Raw genomic sequence first — 21,732 nt, 5'->3', positions numbered from 1 at the left:
TGAAACGCAAATTGCCAAAATTTACAGTAAACTTCTAAGTGCTAATGTTAAAAAACAAAGAAATTCCAAAGGACTCACATGTAAGGCTCTTTGTATTTTACTTTGTCCTCTTAAGGACTCAGAGATGGAGATGAAAGTCTCTGTAAAGTGGCCCATGAGAGTCACGAGCACCTGTCGCTGGAATGGCTCAGATAATGGCTCCAGGCAATAGTAGTCCTGTATCGGTTCCTACGTGTGGAAGAGTTCCATAATAGTCTGGAAAATGTTAGCATGCTACAGCAACATTATTTACAAGATGTTTTTGAAATGCTAATGGATATTGGCCTCGTTGAGAAGGTTAGAAAAGAAAAACACAGGCATTCGGGGATAATTCGCTAATACACTAAGTCAGCCACTGCAGCTTGGGCTGTTTACAGACAGAGTGTTAATGAAAAAGTAAAGAACAATGGAAAAATGAAATCATCAGTAAGAAAATCTCCAAAGAGCATCCACATTCCTAGTAGGCACTCAGAAATATCAGCAATGGTGGAGATAATGAGATCTATGATAGTTAACCTGAATTACTTCGACTAAATTGAGTATTTTCTGCAGACTGCCTCCAGATTTCGGATCGTGGTTCCTGGAAGTATGCAGGAACCAGCAGATAGGGGCCCCCGCCTGGCTGTGCCCATCTGCTTGGATGTGCTTGGCCTTAGCAGACAGTGGGCTGAGCGGGCAGAGGGGAGACAGAGGTACTGGGGGTCCAGGATGAGCCAAACAGTGAAATGGGAACTGGGAGCTGTGACAGCAGGGTCACTAGGAGTACAAATCACGCCCCTCCCCTCGAGCACAGATGACACTTTGTGTGATGCACAGGACCGGGAATGAGGGTTGAGTGAACAGCAGCCCCAGGGTCTCTGGAGACCCCGGTAAGAGCTAATTCTGCGGATGGTGGGGACCGAGAGAGGAAACTGGGTTGAGAGGACAGTGGGATGTGGGAACAATTAGAGCAACAGTCCTTTCAGGAAATGTGCTTCCGGAGGGGAACAAGGGTCCTCAGCTGTGGAGAGATTCAGGCATTGGAGAGGATGTTCTACGGATGAGACACACTTTAAATGTGGGTGGGCAAAAATGTCAGTGAAGGACACAAGAGAAAAGGTGGTGGTGGAGGGAGCAATCCTGTGAAGTGGCCAAGACCAGAGCACAGGGGAGACAGCCCTCCTTGGAGAGGGGCGTCAGGAGGAAAGGGTGGAGTGGACACAGGTAAGTTCTTATACTGGTGGCAGGACATTCAAGAAGCTCCTTGTCCCAAGTCTTCTATGTCCAGAAAGTGGAAAGTGAGGGGATTTGCTAGGAGTGAGAGGCGAGGGTGGGCGTGGGGAGGGCAGCTGGACGAGAAGACAGACCGTGGAGGAGTCTCCCAAGTGAGGGAGGCCAGGCAGCACCAGAGGCCTGAGAGCCAGTGGAAGTTGGAGCCTGTGGCTACAGGGGTGCAGGGGAGGGGTCCACACATCCTGCTCATGGGGTGCCCAGCACCTAGCACATGTCTGGCCCACACTGGCCGCTCCATAGATACCTCCTCTGGAACCACATTCCAGAGGGGGACAGGATCCCAGCATAGCTTTGGGGTGACCTGTGGGTGGAGCAGCAGTTAGCCTGGACAAGGTCCTTGTACAGAGAAGGGGAAGGTTCCATCCCATTCGACAGTCTGCTCACAGGCACATGAAATCAGTGCCAGACTGGGGGACCTGAACTTCGTTTCATGGACAAAAGGGAGCCTTGGTTCCTCTGTGACTAGAACCGTGCTATGACCAGTATGTTGTGGGCATAAGACCCATGCACGTTGGGCTGGAAGGGAACACCACCAAGAAAGAACCCACATCAAGGAGCAGTAAGCTGCATTTTTAAGAAGAACCAAACCCCATATGAAGCTTACTTGAAGAGAGTCATGTTTTCCACTCAAGTGTAATATTAGCCAGTTATCACCTAATGAAAAAGCATGAGCTAAAGCCAACCTCCTTCTAGACCAAGTGGTTCTCAAAGTGTGGTCTTGTGGCCCACAGCATCAGCACTACATGGAGACTTGGAAATGCAAATTCTCGGCCCACCTCAGCCCAACTCACTCAGAAACTCTGGGGTGGGGCCCAGCAATATCAGTCCTCACACGCCTTCCAGATGGTTCTCGATTTGAGAGCCACTGTTCTGGAGACAGGTGGGTAGGGACGTCACTGGCTTGAGTGAGGCTGACCTCAGAAGGGATCCAGCTCACACTGACCTATCTTCACAGCCTCAACTCCACCCTTTGCAAAACAGGAAAGTAACTACTTCTATCGTAAGACTATTTTGATGCTAACAATATATTCAAAGCACCCAGAACATAACTAGCTGCTAAGTTTTCATGACTGAAATAAAATTTGCTATCAAAATATCTCCAAATAGTACACAATCTCAAACACATAAATAAATGGTTCATGAATCAAGTAAGGGGGGCTTGTCACACATTAAAAAAAATCACTAATATAAAACAATGTAAACTGGACAACGCAAAATATAATATGGTCTCTAACACATGTAAACAGATAGCTATTAAAGCTAGGTCAGATTCAAACCTTAATTTCTGCTAAGTGAAGCAATTGCCTTTCTGATTATTCAGAGCAAGCACAGCAAGTGTAGGCCCCGCTTTGTTTTCTGATCTTGTGCTGGGTGAAGGAAAGTCCTCTTGTCACCTTATGACATTTTCCAGACTGGCTTCACTTGATGCCAGAGGCTCATTCTCCCCAGGCTATTTTCTCTGAACAGCGCCCTCTTTTCTGGAAGTGTTCATGTAAGCAACAAAGTAATTGTTTTGGGTAAGAAATTCTGAATAGTGTTCTTTCACTAGCTATAGGATTTCACAACTTCTAATAAGTGGGCCTTCCTGAGAAGGAATCTAGTGTTTTTTCCTTTGCTGAAAACCCAGTCTCACTTGCATGCTCTCGTTTTGCAGGTTTGACTCATTTCTCAGTGATCCTATCAAATTGAACAAAACAATTGCAGTTAATTTGAACAATCTATGTGCATTTGCTAATCAATTTTAAATGTAGCATGACCACAATGTTAACTTGGCTTTACCTCTACTTTAGCACTGACTTTGGCAAAAGAATATCTCAATTAGTTAAGAAAAAATGTAAGGACCAGTAAAGGTCTTTCCTTCCAAGGTCTCTGTGTAAGGCAGTCCCTCTTTTCAAGAACAGATATTCCAGGCAGAGATTTTTAAATATATGATTGAAACCACACAATATGCACATACTGATATCCTAGCCTTTTGTTTTAACTTGATATTGTATCATAAGCATTTCCACATTACTTGGTAAACATAGTTTTACCATCTCTGTCATAGTACATCAAATGGGCACACTGTGTTTATTTAACCATATTCCCCTCTATTACACAACCAAGTTGTTCACAACTTCTCATTTTTTATACATCTTGTGAATCACTTTGTTGCTTGTAGAGCACTCAAGGTGACCAACGGTCCCAACTTGCCGGGGACTCTGCCAGATCCAGAACTGAAAGTCCTATGTTACAGGAACCCCCTCAAAGCCAGGCAAACTGGGACAGCTGATCACCCTAGAAGAGCCCCAGCTGCAAGCAGTAGAAGAAAGTGGGGGCTGGAATACGGAACACAGTATCATAAGGGGAAAACTCCACAGGAGAATTGGGAGATTCAAGGCAGCCCTCTGCAAGGAGGCCGGGGGGTGCGGGGCAAGGAAGTCTAACAGGAAGCTGGGCAAAAGATGGCGGGCGGGATCTACCACATGCGGGTGTTTGGGAAGAGAGAGGCAGAAATCCAGTGAGTAGGGCCCTACTAAGATTTTGGGACAGAGTCTGTGCCGGACCTAATGATCTGTGCGTCCTGGGATTGGATTCTCTCTGCACCCCTCTAATCTCCTAGGCTCACCTGCCTCCTGACCTGGCCCAGTGGCAGCTCTGACTGCCTGATGCAGGCTCCCCCTCCCAGCTCCTGGCCTCCTGCCCTTGCCCTGTGCCTCTGGCCTTCCACCTCGGAGCAACCACATGCCCTCTGCCCTGTAACCTTAAAATGTGAGCAAGTTAATGTCTGCGGAGGGAAACTTTGACCACTGGGAGGCCGGAGCCACTGGATAAATTCTTCCCTTTTTCTCCTTTCCTGCCCTCTGTCTCTCCTTCCCCCATCCCCGGCCTGGTTCTCGGGGCACGTGGCACATGGCTTAAAGGATGTAACGGTGAGGCGACTTACTGCCTTCCCTACTTCACCCTCCTCCCCCCACTTCTGTTCCCTGGCTGTCCTAAGGCATTAAATAGTACATATACAAACCCTCGTCTCAGACTCTGCTTTCTGGGCAACTCGGATGAAGACAGTACCTCACTGAAGAACCAAAAGACAGTGAAAGAGGGCAAATTAAGAAGGAAAGTAATGATAGGCCAGAGCAGCTTGTTTCTGGAAGACCTGCAGATTTGCCCAGTCACAGGACTTCAAGAACCTCGTTCCCCTGAAGATTTTGAACAATAGCTTCTCCCTTTGTCTTCCTAAATAGGAAGATTATATGATCTTGAAGACAAAAGCAACGCCTGGAGTTCTATATCTGAGAACACATCAAAGCATAATAAAACCGTGGACTGACTAAAAAGCAATATTGGGAATGCACTACTGGCAAACCTGATTGAACTATTACATTTTACACTAGGCCTTTGACATGGACCCTGAGAGACATCTTCCATGTGACGTGCTCAGGAAAGGCCTTCCATCTGTGCCCCAGTGGTCTGCATCCGGGGACACAGCATCCCCAGGGGACCACTGAATCCCCCTGTCCTTCAGCAGCACAGTCTCTGATCCCCACAGGTAGACAGCTCTGGGGGACGTCTCAGGGCTGCTGTCATAGGGGACAAAGAGACCTGCAGTATCAGACGCCCAGGACATAATTAGTCTCTAAGGTGCGAATCTATGCGTAGGTTTACTTTCGATGGTGTTCCATGGTGTCCCGAAATTTAACAGAGAGAAGCTGAACGAGCTTTAGGAACAGCAAGTGCCCAACACCGTCCCAGGAAAACGTCTTCTATATAAACACAGGCAGGGCTGACATTTCAGACTCTGAGTTTTAAGACATTTTCAGTTAAGTTGGTTGTTTTGATTAAAATATAGAATTTTAGATCTGGAAGGGATCCTGAGGAATATTTATCCTGTGTTTTTCCAAACATTATTTTAGAAGAACTCTGGCTCCCCTCTTAGAAAACAAAACAGTCGTAACACCAAAATAAAACTGATAAAAGTAGAATTACTCTGCTGAAAGAGGTGGGCATGGCAAAGCCAAAGAGTGGCCAAACACAGTTTGCAACAACCCGATCGAAACGCCATCTAGATTTCTGGGTTACAGGCCAATCCATTCAGTAGGCCAAGGGCTGGGGTGGTTTCTAAGGCATCTACCTTATAAGACCGCTGAGTGTCTTTGGCAGAAAAACCCATTTCTTTCTTTGTACCCTCTTGTGTCTTTAAAGCTTTAAGGGAAGAAGGCTGACTTAATTATAATGTATCCTAGTCAGTGGTTACACAAGACCCCTATCTTGTCTTATAGATTGATTCCCTTTTATCCCGATTCCTATTTCCATCCCATCCCCACAAAGAAATCATCCTGATGTGTTAAGGTGTATCTTTTTGTTTGTCTTCTTGAAGAATCGATCTTGTTTTGTGTGCCCATACTTTTAATTTGATGTAAACAGTATCATATTCTATACCTCACTCTGTTTCTTACTTTTTATTGTCCCCTATGCTTTAAGGGCCATCCATGACGCTATGTAAACATCTAACCCATCATTTCTGACTACCGCATGGGGCGACTCCACTGCATTTGACGTGCACTCTCTCCCACATCGCCTCCAACTCTCTGCCACCCAAGTAATGCTGCAGAGAACATACCTGCCTCCTGATGGATGGATGGATGGGTTGAGAACTTCCTTTGGGACTTATGCATTGGAGTGGAACTGCTGGAGCACAGTACACATAGGTGGACACCTGATTGGCATCAGTAGTTCCGGACTGTTCTGGAAGGTAGCTGCACACGCCCTCCAGCAGTTACCCTGCAACCTACAAACGCTTGGCATCTCTGGGCTTTGTAGTTTCTAACCAACCTAATGTGTGTAAAGCACTATCTTGTTTGCATTTTTGTTTCTCTGATTACGAATGGATCTGCATTGCTTCTTACGCTTAATGGCCTTTTGGGTCTACTTTCATGAAAACTGTCCATACCCTTTGTCAGTTCTTCCATAAGCCTTGTTATCTTTTTTGTTGATGATTTACAGAAGCCCCTTTTATGTTCTAGAGACATCAATTAATCTCTTGTTGGTTCAGACATCAAAAATATCTTTTCTAATACTCCCTTCCTAAAGCTCCAGATATGGGATAAGTTACTTAATCTCTCTGCACCTTACTTTCCTTCCCTAATATGGTGCATGCCTCACAGGGTGTGTGAGGATTAATTGAGTTGACTATTTACTATGTTTTAATGTTTTTTGGCAATTAAATAAAAAAAAATTTCAAGCAGGAAGGTGCATTAATAACTCTAAGGTTATATGCAATATATTGCAGTGTGGCTTTGTGTCCCTGTTGGGCATTAAGCTACTTTCATGGATTAAATTTTAGTTTCTATTCAATGTCAAGAGGCTGGATTGCTTAACAGATAGAACAATTTAGCCCAAATTCACCTCAACCCCAACCTGAATCCCAATATTCATGATTACTGCCCCCCCCACAGTTGTGTGCTCATTTCATAGACTGCAGGGGGGCTGAAGGGGTACTCTTTGGTCTTTTTTCTCTCTGAGGCCACTTTCTCATGACAGGACAAGTAAACTGTGATATGAGAAAGCCATTGAACACTGCCCAAAAATATGAGGCAAATTTGTCTTACTGACCCGACCAGAAAGTAGGAATGAGCCACACTAGTGCATTCCAACATGTCCCCTTTAGGGAACCTTTGCTGTCCAGATTTAGGGAAGGATTTCTGGAGCTTGTGAAAGGCAACACATAATGGAGAGGGCTTCATGTTATGATGCTGCTTTCGTTCTTCTCAAAATCCTTCCCTTAGAAAGGGGCCAGGGGAACTGGCAGTGGGCAGAGTTGTGTGCATGGCTCTGAGTGACCATGGACAGTGGACCCCCCGCCCCCCCGAGCCATATGGGACCTAGGGCAGTGGCACTGTGGACAGGTGCCTGGCTGCACCCTACCCGGCCAGAGAGGAAGCACGTTCTTGCCTGGGGCTGGCAGGCTGCGGTGGGTGCCTCTGGCTGTCTGCCTTCACTCACCAAAGACTGTCCCCGAGAGCAGCAGCCTGCTCTCTGGGTACATAGACCACACCAGTTCCAATAACACAGCTCAAGCTGTCACTTACCTCCAACAGCACCTCCCACTCCCAAACAGTAGCAAATAAAAGCAGTCGTAACTTCAATCAGGAAAGCTCTCTTATACATAAAATGAGAGTAAAAGCATCCTTAGAGGCCGCCAGGTTTTCTGCCCATGCCCTGTTTAGGGAAGTTCAAGACCCCAGCCCGGCGGTTCTCTGCTCTGTCTGAGCAGAGCGTGGAGTGTGAGCCAGTCTGGGTCCCGCAACCCCAGCCCAGACCAGGCACACTCAGGACTTGGAGGTCACATTTAGTGACAAAAAGCAAGAAGGAAGGAATGAGCATGGTCTCAGGGCCTTCCCAGCATGTTGTCTTGAGTAGTCCTCTGAGCCACCGAGATGGCGGTGGGGATGGTTCATTCCAGGTCATGACTGGAACAAGGAGCCTTGGGAAGTTTTGCTGAAGTTGCAGCTCTCTGACCTTGTATTGTGGATCTTTCCTTGGTCTTCCTTACTAAGCCCAGCTATACCCAGCCCCAGACAGCAGATCCCTGCCATGGCCCTTCGTGCTGGAATCTTGGTGACCTGCCCATCGAAAGCTTCCCTCGGACCTAGGCATTTGTCATCCCCTCTACTCCCCAGACCCAAGCTGCCTCTCTGCGTCAATTTCCTAAGTATCTGTAATCAACAACTACCGCCCGCACCAGTCACTCAGCACTTGGGAGGGAGAGGCGGGCAGGTGACAGGCACTCTGCATGCAGTACGTGTATAAGACTCCCACCGACTGCACGCAACAGCTAGTATTCCCATTTGTAAGAATCCGAGCTTAGAAACCTCTCTAAGCAATCTACCCATCTTCACACATCCAGTAAGGCTATGTTCTTGCCCATTCATTGGCCTTAGAGATGGGCCTCACTAAGCCAATTCATATCTGAAATGTGATCATTTCCTCATAGAATTCTGCAACCATAAATGGTCATTATCTAATTATCTAAACAGTGGTAAATACAAAGGCAATCTTACATGGCTTGGTAACACATTCGACTTGGTTCCGTTTAAAATCAAAATTCTTCTACGTGTGCCTTATACACATACATACCAGATAGGGGATCACAGTAATCCTGTAGGGATGCTGGGTGGCTGAGAAAAGGAGGCCCCAGATCAATCTACCACATCATTACCAAGTTGCCGAGACACAGAGAGATCAAGAACTTCTGTGGGCAAGGATCTTGGAATAATTTCCTTTGCGCTACAGGAACTCTGAAATTTCTTTCTTTACTTGACTTTTTAGAAGTTGACGCCACATTAATTTTAATTAGTTTCAACTTAATTTTCTCCTCTACCCTGGATATTTAATATTTTTCATTATCCCCATGACTTCCATACAAGTGTCTGCTTAGAAACACTCATTTGAGAACAATGAAAGGGGACTAATTTCCCAATAGAGGTCTGCAAAACATGGCTTTTAGAAAAGCATCCATATTAAATGTACACACTCTTTCAAGTCCCATAAATGTGCTACGATCCATCGTCAGAAGAGGCGGTCCTGGCGCCTATGCCTTCGGTGTATGTCTCCGAGGCTTCGGCTTATGGCGTCCCTCCCCGGGCGCAGGAGACGCGCATGCTGTCTTTCATCCTGTGCCGTGGGCCACGCAAAGCTTCCAGTTGGCAGGAGCCCCGTGAAATCAGAGCCACCCTGTGCGTACGTGGGACCTAAGCAACAACTGAGAAAGGCGTCTGAGACCTGAGACGCTGTCAAGCAGGGAGGATGAGGAGGACACATAAGACAGGAGCTGTACTCCCAGGGGAAGCCTCCACCTCACTCCCGGGAGGGGGCCCGTGCCGCTTTAGGTAACCACCATCCAGGCACACTAGCCACGTACTGGATGTCCTGTCTTCTCTCGGGAGCAGTGCGGTACCCTCAGCCTTCTGAGCTCATGAGGATGTGGGCTGTGATTCCAGAAACTTGACACCACCACCAGCAAAAACTTTCAAAGCCATCGGACTTCATTAAGACCAAACAGCCTCACGGGTCCCACTGCCTAAGAATCAGGGCTAATCATCTGTCTCTGTTCCTTACCCACCAAGGCCTTAGCTTCCTCTCACTTCCATAGAGACCCTACTCGGGCCTCTGATGCCGGACACGATTGGACTGATGGCATTTCATAGAAAACCACCATTTTCAAAATCTGCCTCCGCGTTACACAAGCAGTCATAAAATAAATTTTCATTCCCTATAAAAGAAAATGGCATCCCATACTAGGAGATGCTGATTTAAATCTTACAGGTGAAACGCTTGTTTCTGCATTACGAAGTCAAGAAAAATTAAGCAATTCTATCTCAAAATACAACGGCGAAAATAGCTGACAGCCTCCCAACAAGAAAAAGCCTCTCTAATCATTTGGGTGAGGAGAGGAAGAGTGCTGGTTTGCCGTCATCCGCACCCAGGACGAAGTGTGCGTCTAACTGCTCACGTTATTTGAAGCCTCCAAAGTTTGTCTCCAAACTGTTTTCTAGAACACAGTCTCCCACACTGATTTTTAGGTTTTATTACAAATAAGCACAACATAAGTTAACAAAACCCAGAAAAGAAATGTGATATACCCCCTAAACAGATGCAACCTTGTCAGAATTACTTTAAAATACTTAAACGCTTTCACATGTAAGCTCAATGTTAAGTTTAATGGTTGAGTGTTAATGATCAGATAATTGAGGCCAAAGGATGTGAGTATGGACAGACTGGTGAAGTCCGTTTTTCCATATTACTGTCTCTACTTCTGGCCCCAGTGATCGCTGTTAAAATGGAAAGCCAGAGACCCACCTGTCACTTGGTCATCTCCCCTGCTCCTGCCCTACAGCAATCCTACAGGGAGTCCCCTGCCTCCCAAGACAGGATCTGACAGCATAATAATCACCTTTGTTTCTGAAGTTCAGGCTTGCACCCACCCTGCCTCCCCCTGGGCATTTTCATTGAGTGGGTGGCCTATGGCATGCCCCCCTCAAATTCTCTGGGAGGCCCTAGGGACTACAGTCAAAGTGAAAGAAGGCAGGATGGGCACCTGCTCGAGTGCAGGGACACCCATACACCCCATCCCCCTCCGCTCCCATGGACATCACGCACAGCACAGCATGCCCACAAGGAAGAAAGGTTCCCTGGGGAGGAATCCATCCTGATTTCCAGAAACTAGCAAGACGTGTTCCCACTCTTGTGTGGATGTGACAACCCTGAACTCAGGGTCAGGAATTAAATACATCAGGGACCTGATAATGAATTTGGTTGTAGAATGATAGAGATAGAGGAATCTTGGAAATCCACTGACAGTTGGCCACTTTACTCTGAAAAGGAAACAGAGGTCCCACAGATGTCTTCCACTGTCCCCAGTTGCTCACAGTAACTCACGACAGGGCTCTGAGTCTTGGACTTCTTGTTTAATCAGCTTCATCGATTAATCAGAGACCACGGTCCAAACTTTTAGAAGATATTCAACAATAATCACCATGCTTATTCTCTTTCATTTTTTAATTTCCCCCAAACACAGTTTTTGAGGCTAAATTACGGAATCAATCGTCTACTCTGAATGATGTGCTGCACGGGGCCCACACGACCTACAGAATTTCAGTACAAGAATTTGTTAAAATCACATCGATTCTTCACCTTCTTATTAGTCTTTTAACTGCATCCCTCACTGTTTTTCTCTATTACTACACAAGTGCCAGCCCCAAAGTTACTTTATTTTATTCCAAACACAGAACGGTTAGAATGCAGCAATCCTTGAAGAGCCATGTTACTGATCTCTCACCCAGACCCCATGGCATTGACCATCATCTGTCATTCTAAAAAGCTGTGTCAGAAACCTTAGGAACATTGCCTTTTCCTCCTAGAATAGAAATAAATTTCCTTCCTTGGTTATGGTTCAAGAAAGGAAAAAAGAGGGAAGAGTCTTAGAAAGGTTTTACTTTGTACCGAGGGGTAGGCAGTGTCTGCCCCCTCCATAGCTTTGGAGGGCTCAGCACTTTGTCTCTGAACTGTTGAGAGCCCGGCCCCCATATGCCCCTTGCTGACCCAGGCCCTGCGCCTGTGCCCAGTGGCTTCTGGAGCGTGTCTAGGTTGAAGACACAGATGTGCCAAAAAGTGCCGGGACAGCTGAACTCATAGCCTTTTCTGCACAGTGAACGTCAGCACAAAACAATTATGGCCCCAAAGAGCCAGCACTTCTATTCCCTGGTTCCTTCCGTGTTCCAGGTCACATCCCCCAAATTAGGATTCTGGGACGACAGATCCCATGTACAGACATGGGACAGGGGTACGGTCTGTTGCTCCAGGTGGGTGTTGGGGGGATGAGAGCAGTTTCTGCAGGGCAGTGGCCCCCCAAGGATTTGTCAGACCTCATGGGTGTGTGTGTGTGGGGGGGGAGCCCGTACGTACAATGCTATCCATGAAACAGCAAACACCTGGGAATAAAACTAGTGAAATTTGTGTAAGATCGTCACTGAAAACAACAAAACACTGCTGAAAGAAATTGAATTATGCTTAAGAAAATGCAGCAATATATCGATTCAAATTATATCAAATGTATCACATTCAATATATCAAAATTGTTAAAATGTCCATTTTCTCTAAATTAAAACATAAAAGTAATGTGAAAGAGAAAGAACAAGCAGCTGCCCTGTTGGGGAGAAGAGCGTATTTGAATCTATGAAGGTCAATTTCAGGGTTGGCTTAACCAAAATTATAAAAGGGGTCAAATCTTTCACTCAACCCTCTCCTCATTGACTCACTAATTGAGCCACAAAAATTGTTACACACCATGTAATTTCATCACAAATACTTACTGAGCACAGTCTCCGCCCTCAAGAAACCTGCAGTCTGACAAGGGAGGCCATGATGAACACAATCAGCAGGTGTATATGTGTGGGGGTGGTGGGTGGAAATTATGGAAGATACTTCTGGAATAGGTAACTCCCAGCTGCATAAAAAATGGAATGGCCATGGGGTGCCTGGGCGGCTCAGTCAGTTAAGCGTTCGACTCTTGGTTTGAACTCAGGTCATGATCTCAGGGTCATGAGATCGAGCCTCGCGTCAGGCTCTGCACTCAACGCAGAGTCTGCTTGAGATTCTTTCCCCTCCCTTTCCCCCCACTCTGCTCCTCCCCCTGCTCATACTCTCTCTCTCTTTCTAAAAATAAATAAATAGAATCTTTAAAAAAAAATGGAATGGCCATATGGAGAAAGAGGAAAAGTATTTTGAGAAAAGGAAACAGCATGTTCCAGAGCCTGGGAAGGACATCTGGACATGCTCTGGATGGGCTGGAGCATGGGTGCTGAAGAGGCCAGGGGCCCGAAGGGCTGTAGACACCCATGGGCAGGGACAGGGTGGCCTTGTGAGCAGACCAAGGGGAAGATTGTCTTGAAGGAACAAGCTTCCCTACCATTTAACCAGGTACACACACCCTACAGGAAATATACTCAAAAGTTGTATTAGTCAAGGTAGGCTCACTCTAAGAGTTGCCACAAACAACCCCCAAATCTTAGTGGTTTAATACAAGAAAGTTTAGTTCTCATTAATTTCACATTCCCATGCAGATGAGCTGAAGGGGAGGAGGATGGGGACTCCCCTCCCCACAGGCTTTCAGGAATGGATCTCCTTCCATCTAAGGACTCCACCACATTTTAGGGCTTTAGCATTCTCTGCTGGCAGTTGAGGGAAGCAAGGAAGAGAGTGGGGTCTGGCTGCAGGACTGACAGTGTCACTTATTACTTCTCCCATCTTCACTGACCAGGACTCTGTCTCATGACCTACCAGCTGCATGGGAAGCTGGGAAATATAACCTAGCTCTGGCTCAGGGAGGAAAAATGCAGGGTATTCTCTAACCTAGGGGCATATTAGTGCCCAAGAGATGTGGGTTGTTTTTTGTTTTGTTTGTTTGTTTGTTTTTTAATATTTAAGGCAAGTTTATTAGTGATGAATTTTGGTAGACTTGAGTTCAGCCAACTACAGTCCCAGGGTCAGATCTGGCACACCAGTTACTCCCTCTCTCCCCCACTACCCCTACCCAGCTCAAGAGTCCTTACATGTTAACAGAAACTAGTATTTGTGCACATTGCTTCTGGCCAGACCCAATGACAGGCATTTTGATGCAGATGTCAGACCAATCACTGTGGTAGGTGTTATTACTCCCGTTCTAGAGCTGAGGACACCAAGGCTAAGGCAGGTTCTGCGACCTGCCCTTGAAGTTGAAATACAGAGGAGCTGACATTTTGGCACAGATCTATCGAATCCCAAAGATACATCAAAGCGTATAGATATCAATGCCTTATCTGTTAACTATCCCATTTGGTTGTCTCCCTGCCTCTGCCTCTGCCCAAAGCTCCACTCTACAGTTTGCCAAAACTTACAGGGAGTGTGGTTCAGCTGTGGGTATCCCACTCTGATCAATCACACGATTTTATAGTCAACTGCCCATCTCTGGATAGCTTCAAGCTTTCTGTAGATAAACAGCAGATAAAATCTGGGACTCCTGCCTTGAGGTAAAGGGATGATGCTTCTCTCCCTCTGAACACACACAGTGTATTCAGGGGAACTGGCCCTTGCTTCAATCACACATAAGGCAGTTCTACTGCTTATCATAAAGGAACACCCAGCGTGTCTCCTTGTATTGCCCATGGACCACCTGCACAGGCTTCACGTGCTTGTAATAAATGAAGATGCCCAAACCCCACCTCAATCTTTTGATTCCAACTCGCTAAAGGTAGGTCCCAGGAATGCACACCAACCGGTGCTCCAGACAGCATTTAATAAATGGCTACAGAGAAAATGATAATGAAGATGAGAGAGTGAGAGAATGAAATATCCTGTTCCTCATACACTCCTCTTCGATTCCTCCTTGTCCTCTGAGGCTGAGGTCAAGGTCAGTACCCATTCTGCCTTGATTTGTATTCAATCAGAAAAAGGCATCCGTTCACCATACCTATCACCTCACTTCAGATGTGATAAAAAAACAAGATTCAGCATAAAATATAATTTGTGTTGAATTATTGATGTTTCAGGAAGTGAGGGAAAACCACACACCTCTGATAAAAACAAACAAACAACAATGACAGATTCAGCTGTTGTAGATTCACCCAGGAAGTCTGGAAGGGAGAAAGTGATTCCAGATCAGCACTGTCCCCCAGCTCAGAGGGAAGCAAAGGAAAATCCTCTCCGGTTTCCCAAAGAGATCAGCCACCTGGGAGCTTACAACCAACAAACACCAAACACCAAACACACACCATATGACAAACAACAAATGAAAGATTTAGAACGTCAAGAGTTTCAGGTAGTGTAAGTACCAGATACAAAATATAGAGTAATCGTATGTAGAACATTTCAAGAAATTGAAAAATGGGCAAGAAATAAGAGCCTACCAATACATGGCCAGGCATATTTAATAAATAACAAATACAACTTTGATAAATGAGAAAGAGAGTTGTTGAAATACAAAGTTCAATGGATGGATTAAATAGCAGAGCTGATAATGCTGAATGCAAAGGCAGTATTCTGGAAGGTAGGTCTGAAAAAACATCTCAATGATACATATAGATAGGGAAGTGGAAAATGAGCGAGACGTTAAGAGTCATGAAGGACAGCAAAAGAAGGTCCAACTTATGTCTAATCAAGGAAAGAACAGAGCAGGAAAAGGGAACAGGGAAGAGATAATGGCTAAGAATTTCCCAAAATTCAGTTAAAGGAAATACAACAATTGGTTCATCCAATGACTATTTATTGGGTGCCTATTATATGCAGATGCCTTTTAGAGGCAGTGTGCACCAATCTGGGCAAATAAAAAAAATACATACTTAGATATAACCTGACAAAAAAGGACGGGGAGACTGACAGCAGACTTCCCCAAAGCAAAATGAAAGCTGTAAGGCAGAACTAACACCTTCACAGGCTGAGGGAAAATAACTGGCAACATAGGACTATTTCCCAACAAAACCATCTTTCAAGAATAATGGTGAATAATGGCTGACTTGGTCAGTGGAGCGTGACGCTCTTGATCTCAGGGTGTGGGTTCAAGCCCCAAGGTGGGTGTAGAGATTACTTAAAAATAAAATCTTTTTTTAAAAAAGAATAATGGGGAAGCAAAGACATTTCCATAAAAACAAAAACTGAGAACATGTACCACCTAGAGATACGCACTAAAGAAAAATTTGAAAGATTTATGCCAAAAGGAAGGGGAAAAAGGAGAGACTGTATGAAATGATGACCAGATAGTGTCAATATAAATCCAAGCATACGTGATCTACACAAAGACCATAAATTAAGAATAAAGAGGAAAATCTAGAATATTGGCTGCAAATGCCTGTAACACAGGAGGTGAGTGACTGAGTGAAAATGTTGAAAGTTCCTAAATGGTTGAGAAGGTTGCAGTATTAAATTTAGGCTCTGTTAAGTAAGCATAGTAAAATGTCAAGGGTAACTGCTGGAAGAATTGAAAGAAAGGATCTAAATTCCAAACAAATAAAGGAAGGAACAAAATAGAATAAGAAAAACAAATTTAAAAATCATTTTTTAAAGGGAGGGGGAAACACGCATAGAAATAACAAGACAAAGAAAAATAACATAGTGTAACGAGCTCAAATATAACAATGAATATAGTAAGTGTTAAGAGACTACCATACCAGTTAAAAACGAAATCAAGTTATATGCATTTTATAAGAGATACATGTAAACTCTTAGAACATGGGAAGTTTGAAAGGAACAGGTAACAAAAGATACTACAGGCAAGTATTAACTAAAAGAAAGTTGGAGTAGCTACATTCGCATGAGACAAAATAGACACTAAGACAATATACACCATGGATTTTAGATACGGTCCCCACACACTACCAAAAGGTTCAATTCGCTATGTAAGTTATAAGCAAAATCTAAATTTGCAGATACACGCATCCGATAAAATTCCCCCATGTGTGTAACTTTTTAAGTCTGCTGGAAATATAGGGAGGAACTGACAAACCCACCAACATAATGGCAAATTTCAATACTTGTTACTCTCTATAGACCAGGCAAATGGAAAGTTGATTAAAGTCTAAAGTTTAACAGCACAAGTGACAAGCTTCAAATATGGGACAGCTATAAACCCTGCCCCCAATAGCTGCAGACTGCACATTCTTCGAGACCATGTACAGAACATGTATGAACATTGACCTCTTAAAGGCCAGAAAGCAAGCTTCAATGAAGTCCAAAGAAACAGTGTCACGCAGACCACGTTCTCTGACCATACCAAAGTTAAATGAGAAGTCAGCAACTAAAAAAGATAAACACGTCATGGGCCAAAAATGAAATAATAATGGAAATCACAAATACTGAGAATGGAATAATAATTAAAACCTGCATATCAGCACTTGTCGGGCACAGTCAAAAGAGTACATAGAAGCTTTAATATTCAATATTTAAATATTTATGCTAGAAAAGAAGAAAGGCTGAAAGTAACTGAGGTATGCATCGAACTTCCATCAAAAGAAGCATACCAAAAGTCAATCCAGGAAACGAGAACAAATAATAAAGAAGAGAAATTAATGAAATAAAAATGAACAGTGACTTATTTGGGTCTTCGGAGTAGTTAATAAAACAGATGTCCTCCTGGTGAGGTTGATTCAGCAAGACACAAGGGAGGCCCAAATCATATGAGAAATAAAAACCGTGCAGAAGCACGATCGTCCTAAGGCACATCAGAGACTGAGCCCAGACTCAAACGTGGGCCTGGAGAGACTTCCTCCAGTTTCCGCAGCAGCGCAATTCCATGCTTGCCAGTCAGTGAGGACAGGACGCTGGCGGCACCCATGTCTGTGGGTTGCCCTACTGGGTTGGCCCTATGTCGTGGGATAGAGGTGTGAGAGGCAAGACAGAGACACACGAAGCCCCCAAAGCAAAGCAGCCACCTCTCTCTCTAGTGCAGCAGCGGCTTCCTTCACATGGGCTTTCCTTTCTTTTATTGCGGGGGAAAAATGGTCTGGAAAGGAAAAACGAGAGTGATTCAGGCTATTTTTACAAGGTGTCCTGAAGCCCAGTTCAGTGAGACACTAGAGAGAAGCTCTTTTTCTTTCCTTCCCTCTTTCTTTCTTTTTTTTAAATTTCCATTTATGGCATACAAGCAAACATTTAAAAGTCCTAATATCCACTTCAAAGACTCACTCCCTGGGCAATGAATTGAAATATGTGACTTGTCTGCCTTCTATCCTGCTTTATGGTGGCCAGCTACCGACCAGCAGACAAGGCTGAGATGCACACATTAGAAAGTCCGCCCTGAGGAAGTTACGTATGGGGGGAAAACCTACTGCCTCACCTTGAGCAAGAGAAATAAGTGAGGGCGCTGGATTGAAACAGCCCTGCACTTGGCATTGACTTCTGACTTCACTCCTTGGAGCTGTTTCGCTTTGTTAAGATGGAAAGCCAGTGGGTGAGACTCAAGTGCTCATTCTACAATGTTCACATCAGGAGGAGAGAGCCTTTCCCATCGGCTGGTCTGGCTAATGATGGCTGTGTTCCTGATGCCATGAAATGAAATACAGTGGCAGGCTGGCCAGAAGAATGAAGTAAATATGAAGGTTCCACAGGATTTCCTGCGGCTTCTGAAGCGTGAGTGGCTATGTTTGTGTGGACTTGTCCCCAAGACTTTCATCACTACATGGAGGAAGGGAGAATGATTTACACTAATGATCCCTGGATCGCAACCCAGCTGGGCCCTTTAAAAGGTCTGGGACCCTCGCAGGTCCTTCCACATCTCCTGACTCGGGTACCTCTCTACAAAGCCAGGACAACGGTATCTCCCCACACTGGTGCAAGGATGAAGTGTAACGGCCATATGGAGACATTCTGGAATCTGGTCTGCCCTTCCACCTTCGAAACTCTCGCAACTCACCCCCTTCCCACGATTAATATCTTAAACTTTAAGTCTGTAAAATCACACTGGGTACAGTGTTACTGAAGATATAAGTAAAGTTCCTTTAATCTTGACAGAATATGAAAAAACAAAAACTAAATGGATCATCTTCAAAACCGAAGACAGCAAAGTATTAGGCAGAACTCTGAGACAGAATGAGTTGCTCTGAATTGCTGAACTTCCTGAATAGATTGGGGGGGTGGGGTCCTCTTAAGAATCAAAACATTATGGGGTGCCTGGGTGGCACAGCGGTGAGGCGTCTGCCTTCAGCTCAGGGTGTGATCCCGGCGTTATGGGATCGAGCCCTGCATTGGGCTCCCTGTTCGGCGGGAAGCCTGCTTCTCCCTCTCTCACTCCCCCTGCTTGTGTTCCCTCTCTCGCTAGCTGTCTCTATCTCTGTCAAATAAATAAATAAAATCTTAAAAAAAAAAAAGAATCAAAACATTAAAAACTAACAAGCCAGAAGAAGTGAACAATTTGGGATTAAAAAAAAACAACTCTCCAATATACTTCAAAGATCAGTTGGTGGCCTTCAGGAGTGAGGCTGAATATCATTCTACTTTTCCTTGAAAATGTTTATCGTTGTCTGTGCACCCTGAGCAGCCATCCAGCTATGACACCGATGGTATCTGTAGGACTGTAAAGGGCTTAATCCAACCTGTAATTTTACAGATGAGAAAGCTAAGCCCAGCGAGGTTAAGTGATTCACCCAAGCCACACAGCCAGCCGCAGACAGTACCATACCAGGTCTCCTGACCTTCCGCTTTCCACATTGCCTTTTGGGAGCCACTGACCTTCATAAGACCACCTGTCCCTCCTTGAAATAACGCCAGGTCACTTGAAACAACTCCAGCACCCCAGAATATTTCTCAAGTATCTGTCTGGGCACTAACTCACAGATTTCTATGTCTCCCTTCTCTGATGTCCAGGGATCACGTTTGCTCACGGAAACCCCACCTGAGTGCGTGTGCATTTCTTTGAAGGCTCATTTTATTCTTTATTTGAGGCTTAAATGTCTTCAAAAATGATGTGTCTTCTCTCCAAGTGGTATCTTCTGATTTGCCTGGGAAGTAGGCACTAAGCAGCTGTGCTAAATGGAAGACAAGCAGCCATCACACAGCCGCTGCTCGAAGGATGTACTAGTGATAATGTCCTGTCCCACGAAGTCCACACCCTGCCCATGCCATCTATGAAATCCCTAACGGCAAGACCACCACAGTTTATGAAGCAGTCGTCATCATTACCCACAGATTAAGTAGAAATTAAAGTAGCCCGAACACACATCACATTGCCTGGCTGGGCTGCCATGGATTTTAACTCCACAGCACTTAGCTATAGGACCATACACACACGACACTATAGAACATACATGACCTCGAAGATCTAGAATCCCAACACCAGAGAGATGAGGTCACCGTTAACAGTGACAGAAGAGGCATCGCTAACTCCAAATTAGTGTTTTCCCCTTATTCAAGGAGGTGCTTTAAAAAACGTTTATAACAGAAACTAAAATAAAGACAAAAAAAATTTCTTTCCTAATTTACCAGAGCACATTCAACCATTTTTTTAGAAATTAAATTGATCTCTGATTGCCCATGAAGTTCAACTGCTCATTCCTGTGACCCAGCCTCCGGAAGCAGTCCCCACAGCTGAGGCACAAAGACCAAGAAGACGCAAACTGCCCTCCCAGCCCAGCGGGGGAACAGGCCTGCGGCCAAGGCTGAGGGGCCAGCTAACCCCCAATGCACTGCCTGCCCAAACACACCCAAGAAAATGTGAGGCTGTCCCCACCTGGTCCAAGGGGCCACCCCTGGGAAGGGGGGTGGTTGCTTTGTAAGGTTTGTAGCCCTTCCTGCTGCCTTCCTGTAATTTATTGACGGGGGGGGGGGAATTAAAACTCTTAATTCAAAACTTCAGCCTTCCCAATTTTTCTCAGATGTTGCTCTTTGCCCCAAAGCAGTTTTACCAAAATCGCGTCCGCGGGGATCCTTGACCTCTGTCCCCCGTGCATTTCCCATCATCATTTGGGCAGCCAGTTGACGTTTCGCCCTTCCTTTACCCCCGAAGACCACAGAGCAATCCGACCCTGCCCAACCGAGTCGCTCGCCCCGGAGGCCGCGGGTCTCCACCGCGAGTCGGACTATAATTTCCCACTTTTGCACAAACCCATCCCGGCAATAAGGTACGTCGTATGGGACGCCCCGACGCCTGAGGAGGTGCTTGCGAAGCATCTCCGAGCTCCGCATTACCCCAGCTGTGGGTCACACCGGACACCACAGCCCCTCTCCGTCCACTCCGTCGCCGAGGGAAATCAACGACAGGCATTTTCCCGGCATTTCGGACGCCGCGCTTCCGAGAGTGGGATGCACCTGGTCGGTCCCCAGAGGCACCCGGCAGGTGCCGGCCTCCCGGGCCGGGCCGCGGTGGCCGGCTTCCCGCCCTCGCCGCGTCCGGGGGCGGCAGGGCGCAGTGCCGTCCCGCGGGCCCCCCACCCCGAGCGTGGCGGGCGGCGTCCTTACCTCGCTGACGATGGTGGAGTGGGCCTGGGCGTACCGCCAGCCGCCCCGGCACGGAACAAGCGGCGCCGAGCGGTTGGGGAAGGCGGCGAGCGGGTCGGCGCAGCTGAGCGCGTCGGCCGCCGCGCTGGCGTTGGCCGCCTCCAGGAGGTAGCGCCGGCAGCTGCCGTCGCCGCGGCGCTCGGGGGGCGCCGTGCGGTTCCACTCCTCCTCGGGGCTCCAGCCGCAGCGCTCGGCCAGCGCGGCGGCGCTCGGCCCGCGGCACCAGTAGCGCTCGGGCTGGCTGCCCAGGAAGACCACGCCGACGAAGAGGAAGGCGAAGGTGACGCCCGTCAGGCACAGCAGCAGGAACACGCGCCGCTGGAAGCGCCCGAACTCGCCGGCCCTCTGCAGCGCCTCGTCGAAGGAGGGCATGGTGCGCGCGGCCGGCCGCCGCCGGGCCCGACTCCGCGAGCGCGTCCTGCCGCCGGCCGCCCGGCCTCCGAGTGAGCGCGGGCCCCGCCGGCCGCCGCCTCACCCGCCGCCCCCCCCCCGCCTCCCTCCGCACCGCGCTCCCGCCTCACACCCCTGGGCGCCGGCCAGCCCGGGCCCCGTGCCCGCCGCCCCCGCCTCCGGGCCGCGGCCGTCCGCGGCGGTCCGGGCCGAGCTCCCCGGGGACGCGGCGGCGGGGTCGGGGTGGGCGTGCGGCGGGGCCGGGGCGGCGCGGCCTGGCTAAACGCCACCGCGCGCCGGCCACCCGGCCCGGGACTGCGAGTGACGTGCACAGCCTCCGGCCTGGCGCGGAGCTCCATTCGGTCCCTGCCAGCAGCCTGCTCTGCGCTCGGCCCCGGGTCGCGCCCCAGGGAAAGTTCCAGGGTCACCCAGGACTCTCTGGGCTCCTCGGTCGCGGCCTCTCGGAGGTCCCGAGGGCAGCGTGGGGTGACGAAGGACGTGCGCTCCGGGTCCCGCGCCTGGGCCCCGAGGACA

The 21,732-nt window shown here is 47.2% G+C and overlaps 1 protein-coding gene across 1 annotated transcript in view; it reads right to left on the bottom strand.

Moving 5' to 3' along the window:
• SLC22A3 (solute carrier family 22 member 3) overlaps positions 1-21,223 on the bottom strand; it is an 86,529-nt gene extending 65,306 nt beyond the window's left edge. The window contains exon 1 of the mRNA XM_040628027.1: positions 20,770-21,223. Coding sequence (XP_040483961.1) covers positions 20,770-21,180 — 411 coding nt within the window. The 5' untranslated portion in view covers positions 21,181-21,223. The remainder of the gene's footprint in view (positions 1-20,769) is intronic.
• Between the last annotated feature and the right edge of the window lie 509 nt (positions 21,224-21,732).

The sequence above is a fragment of the Ursus maritimus genome, unplaced genomic scaffold (assembly GCF_017311325.1).
Source record: "Ursus maritimus isolate PB19 unplaced genomic scaffold, ASM1731132v1 scaffold_13, whole genome shotgun sequence".
NCBI lineage: Eukaryota > Metazoa > Chordata > Mammalia > Carnivora > Ursidae > Ursus > Ursus maritimus.
Note: the sequence above shows the minus strand (reverse complement) of the source record. Positions and strands in the feature narration are given on the sequence as shown.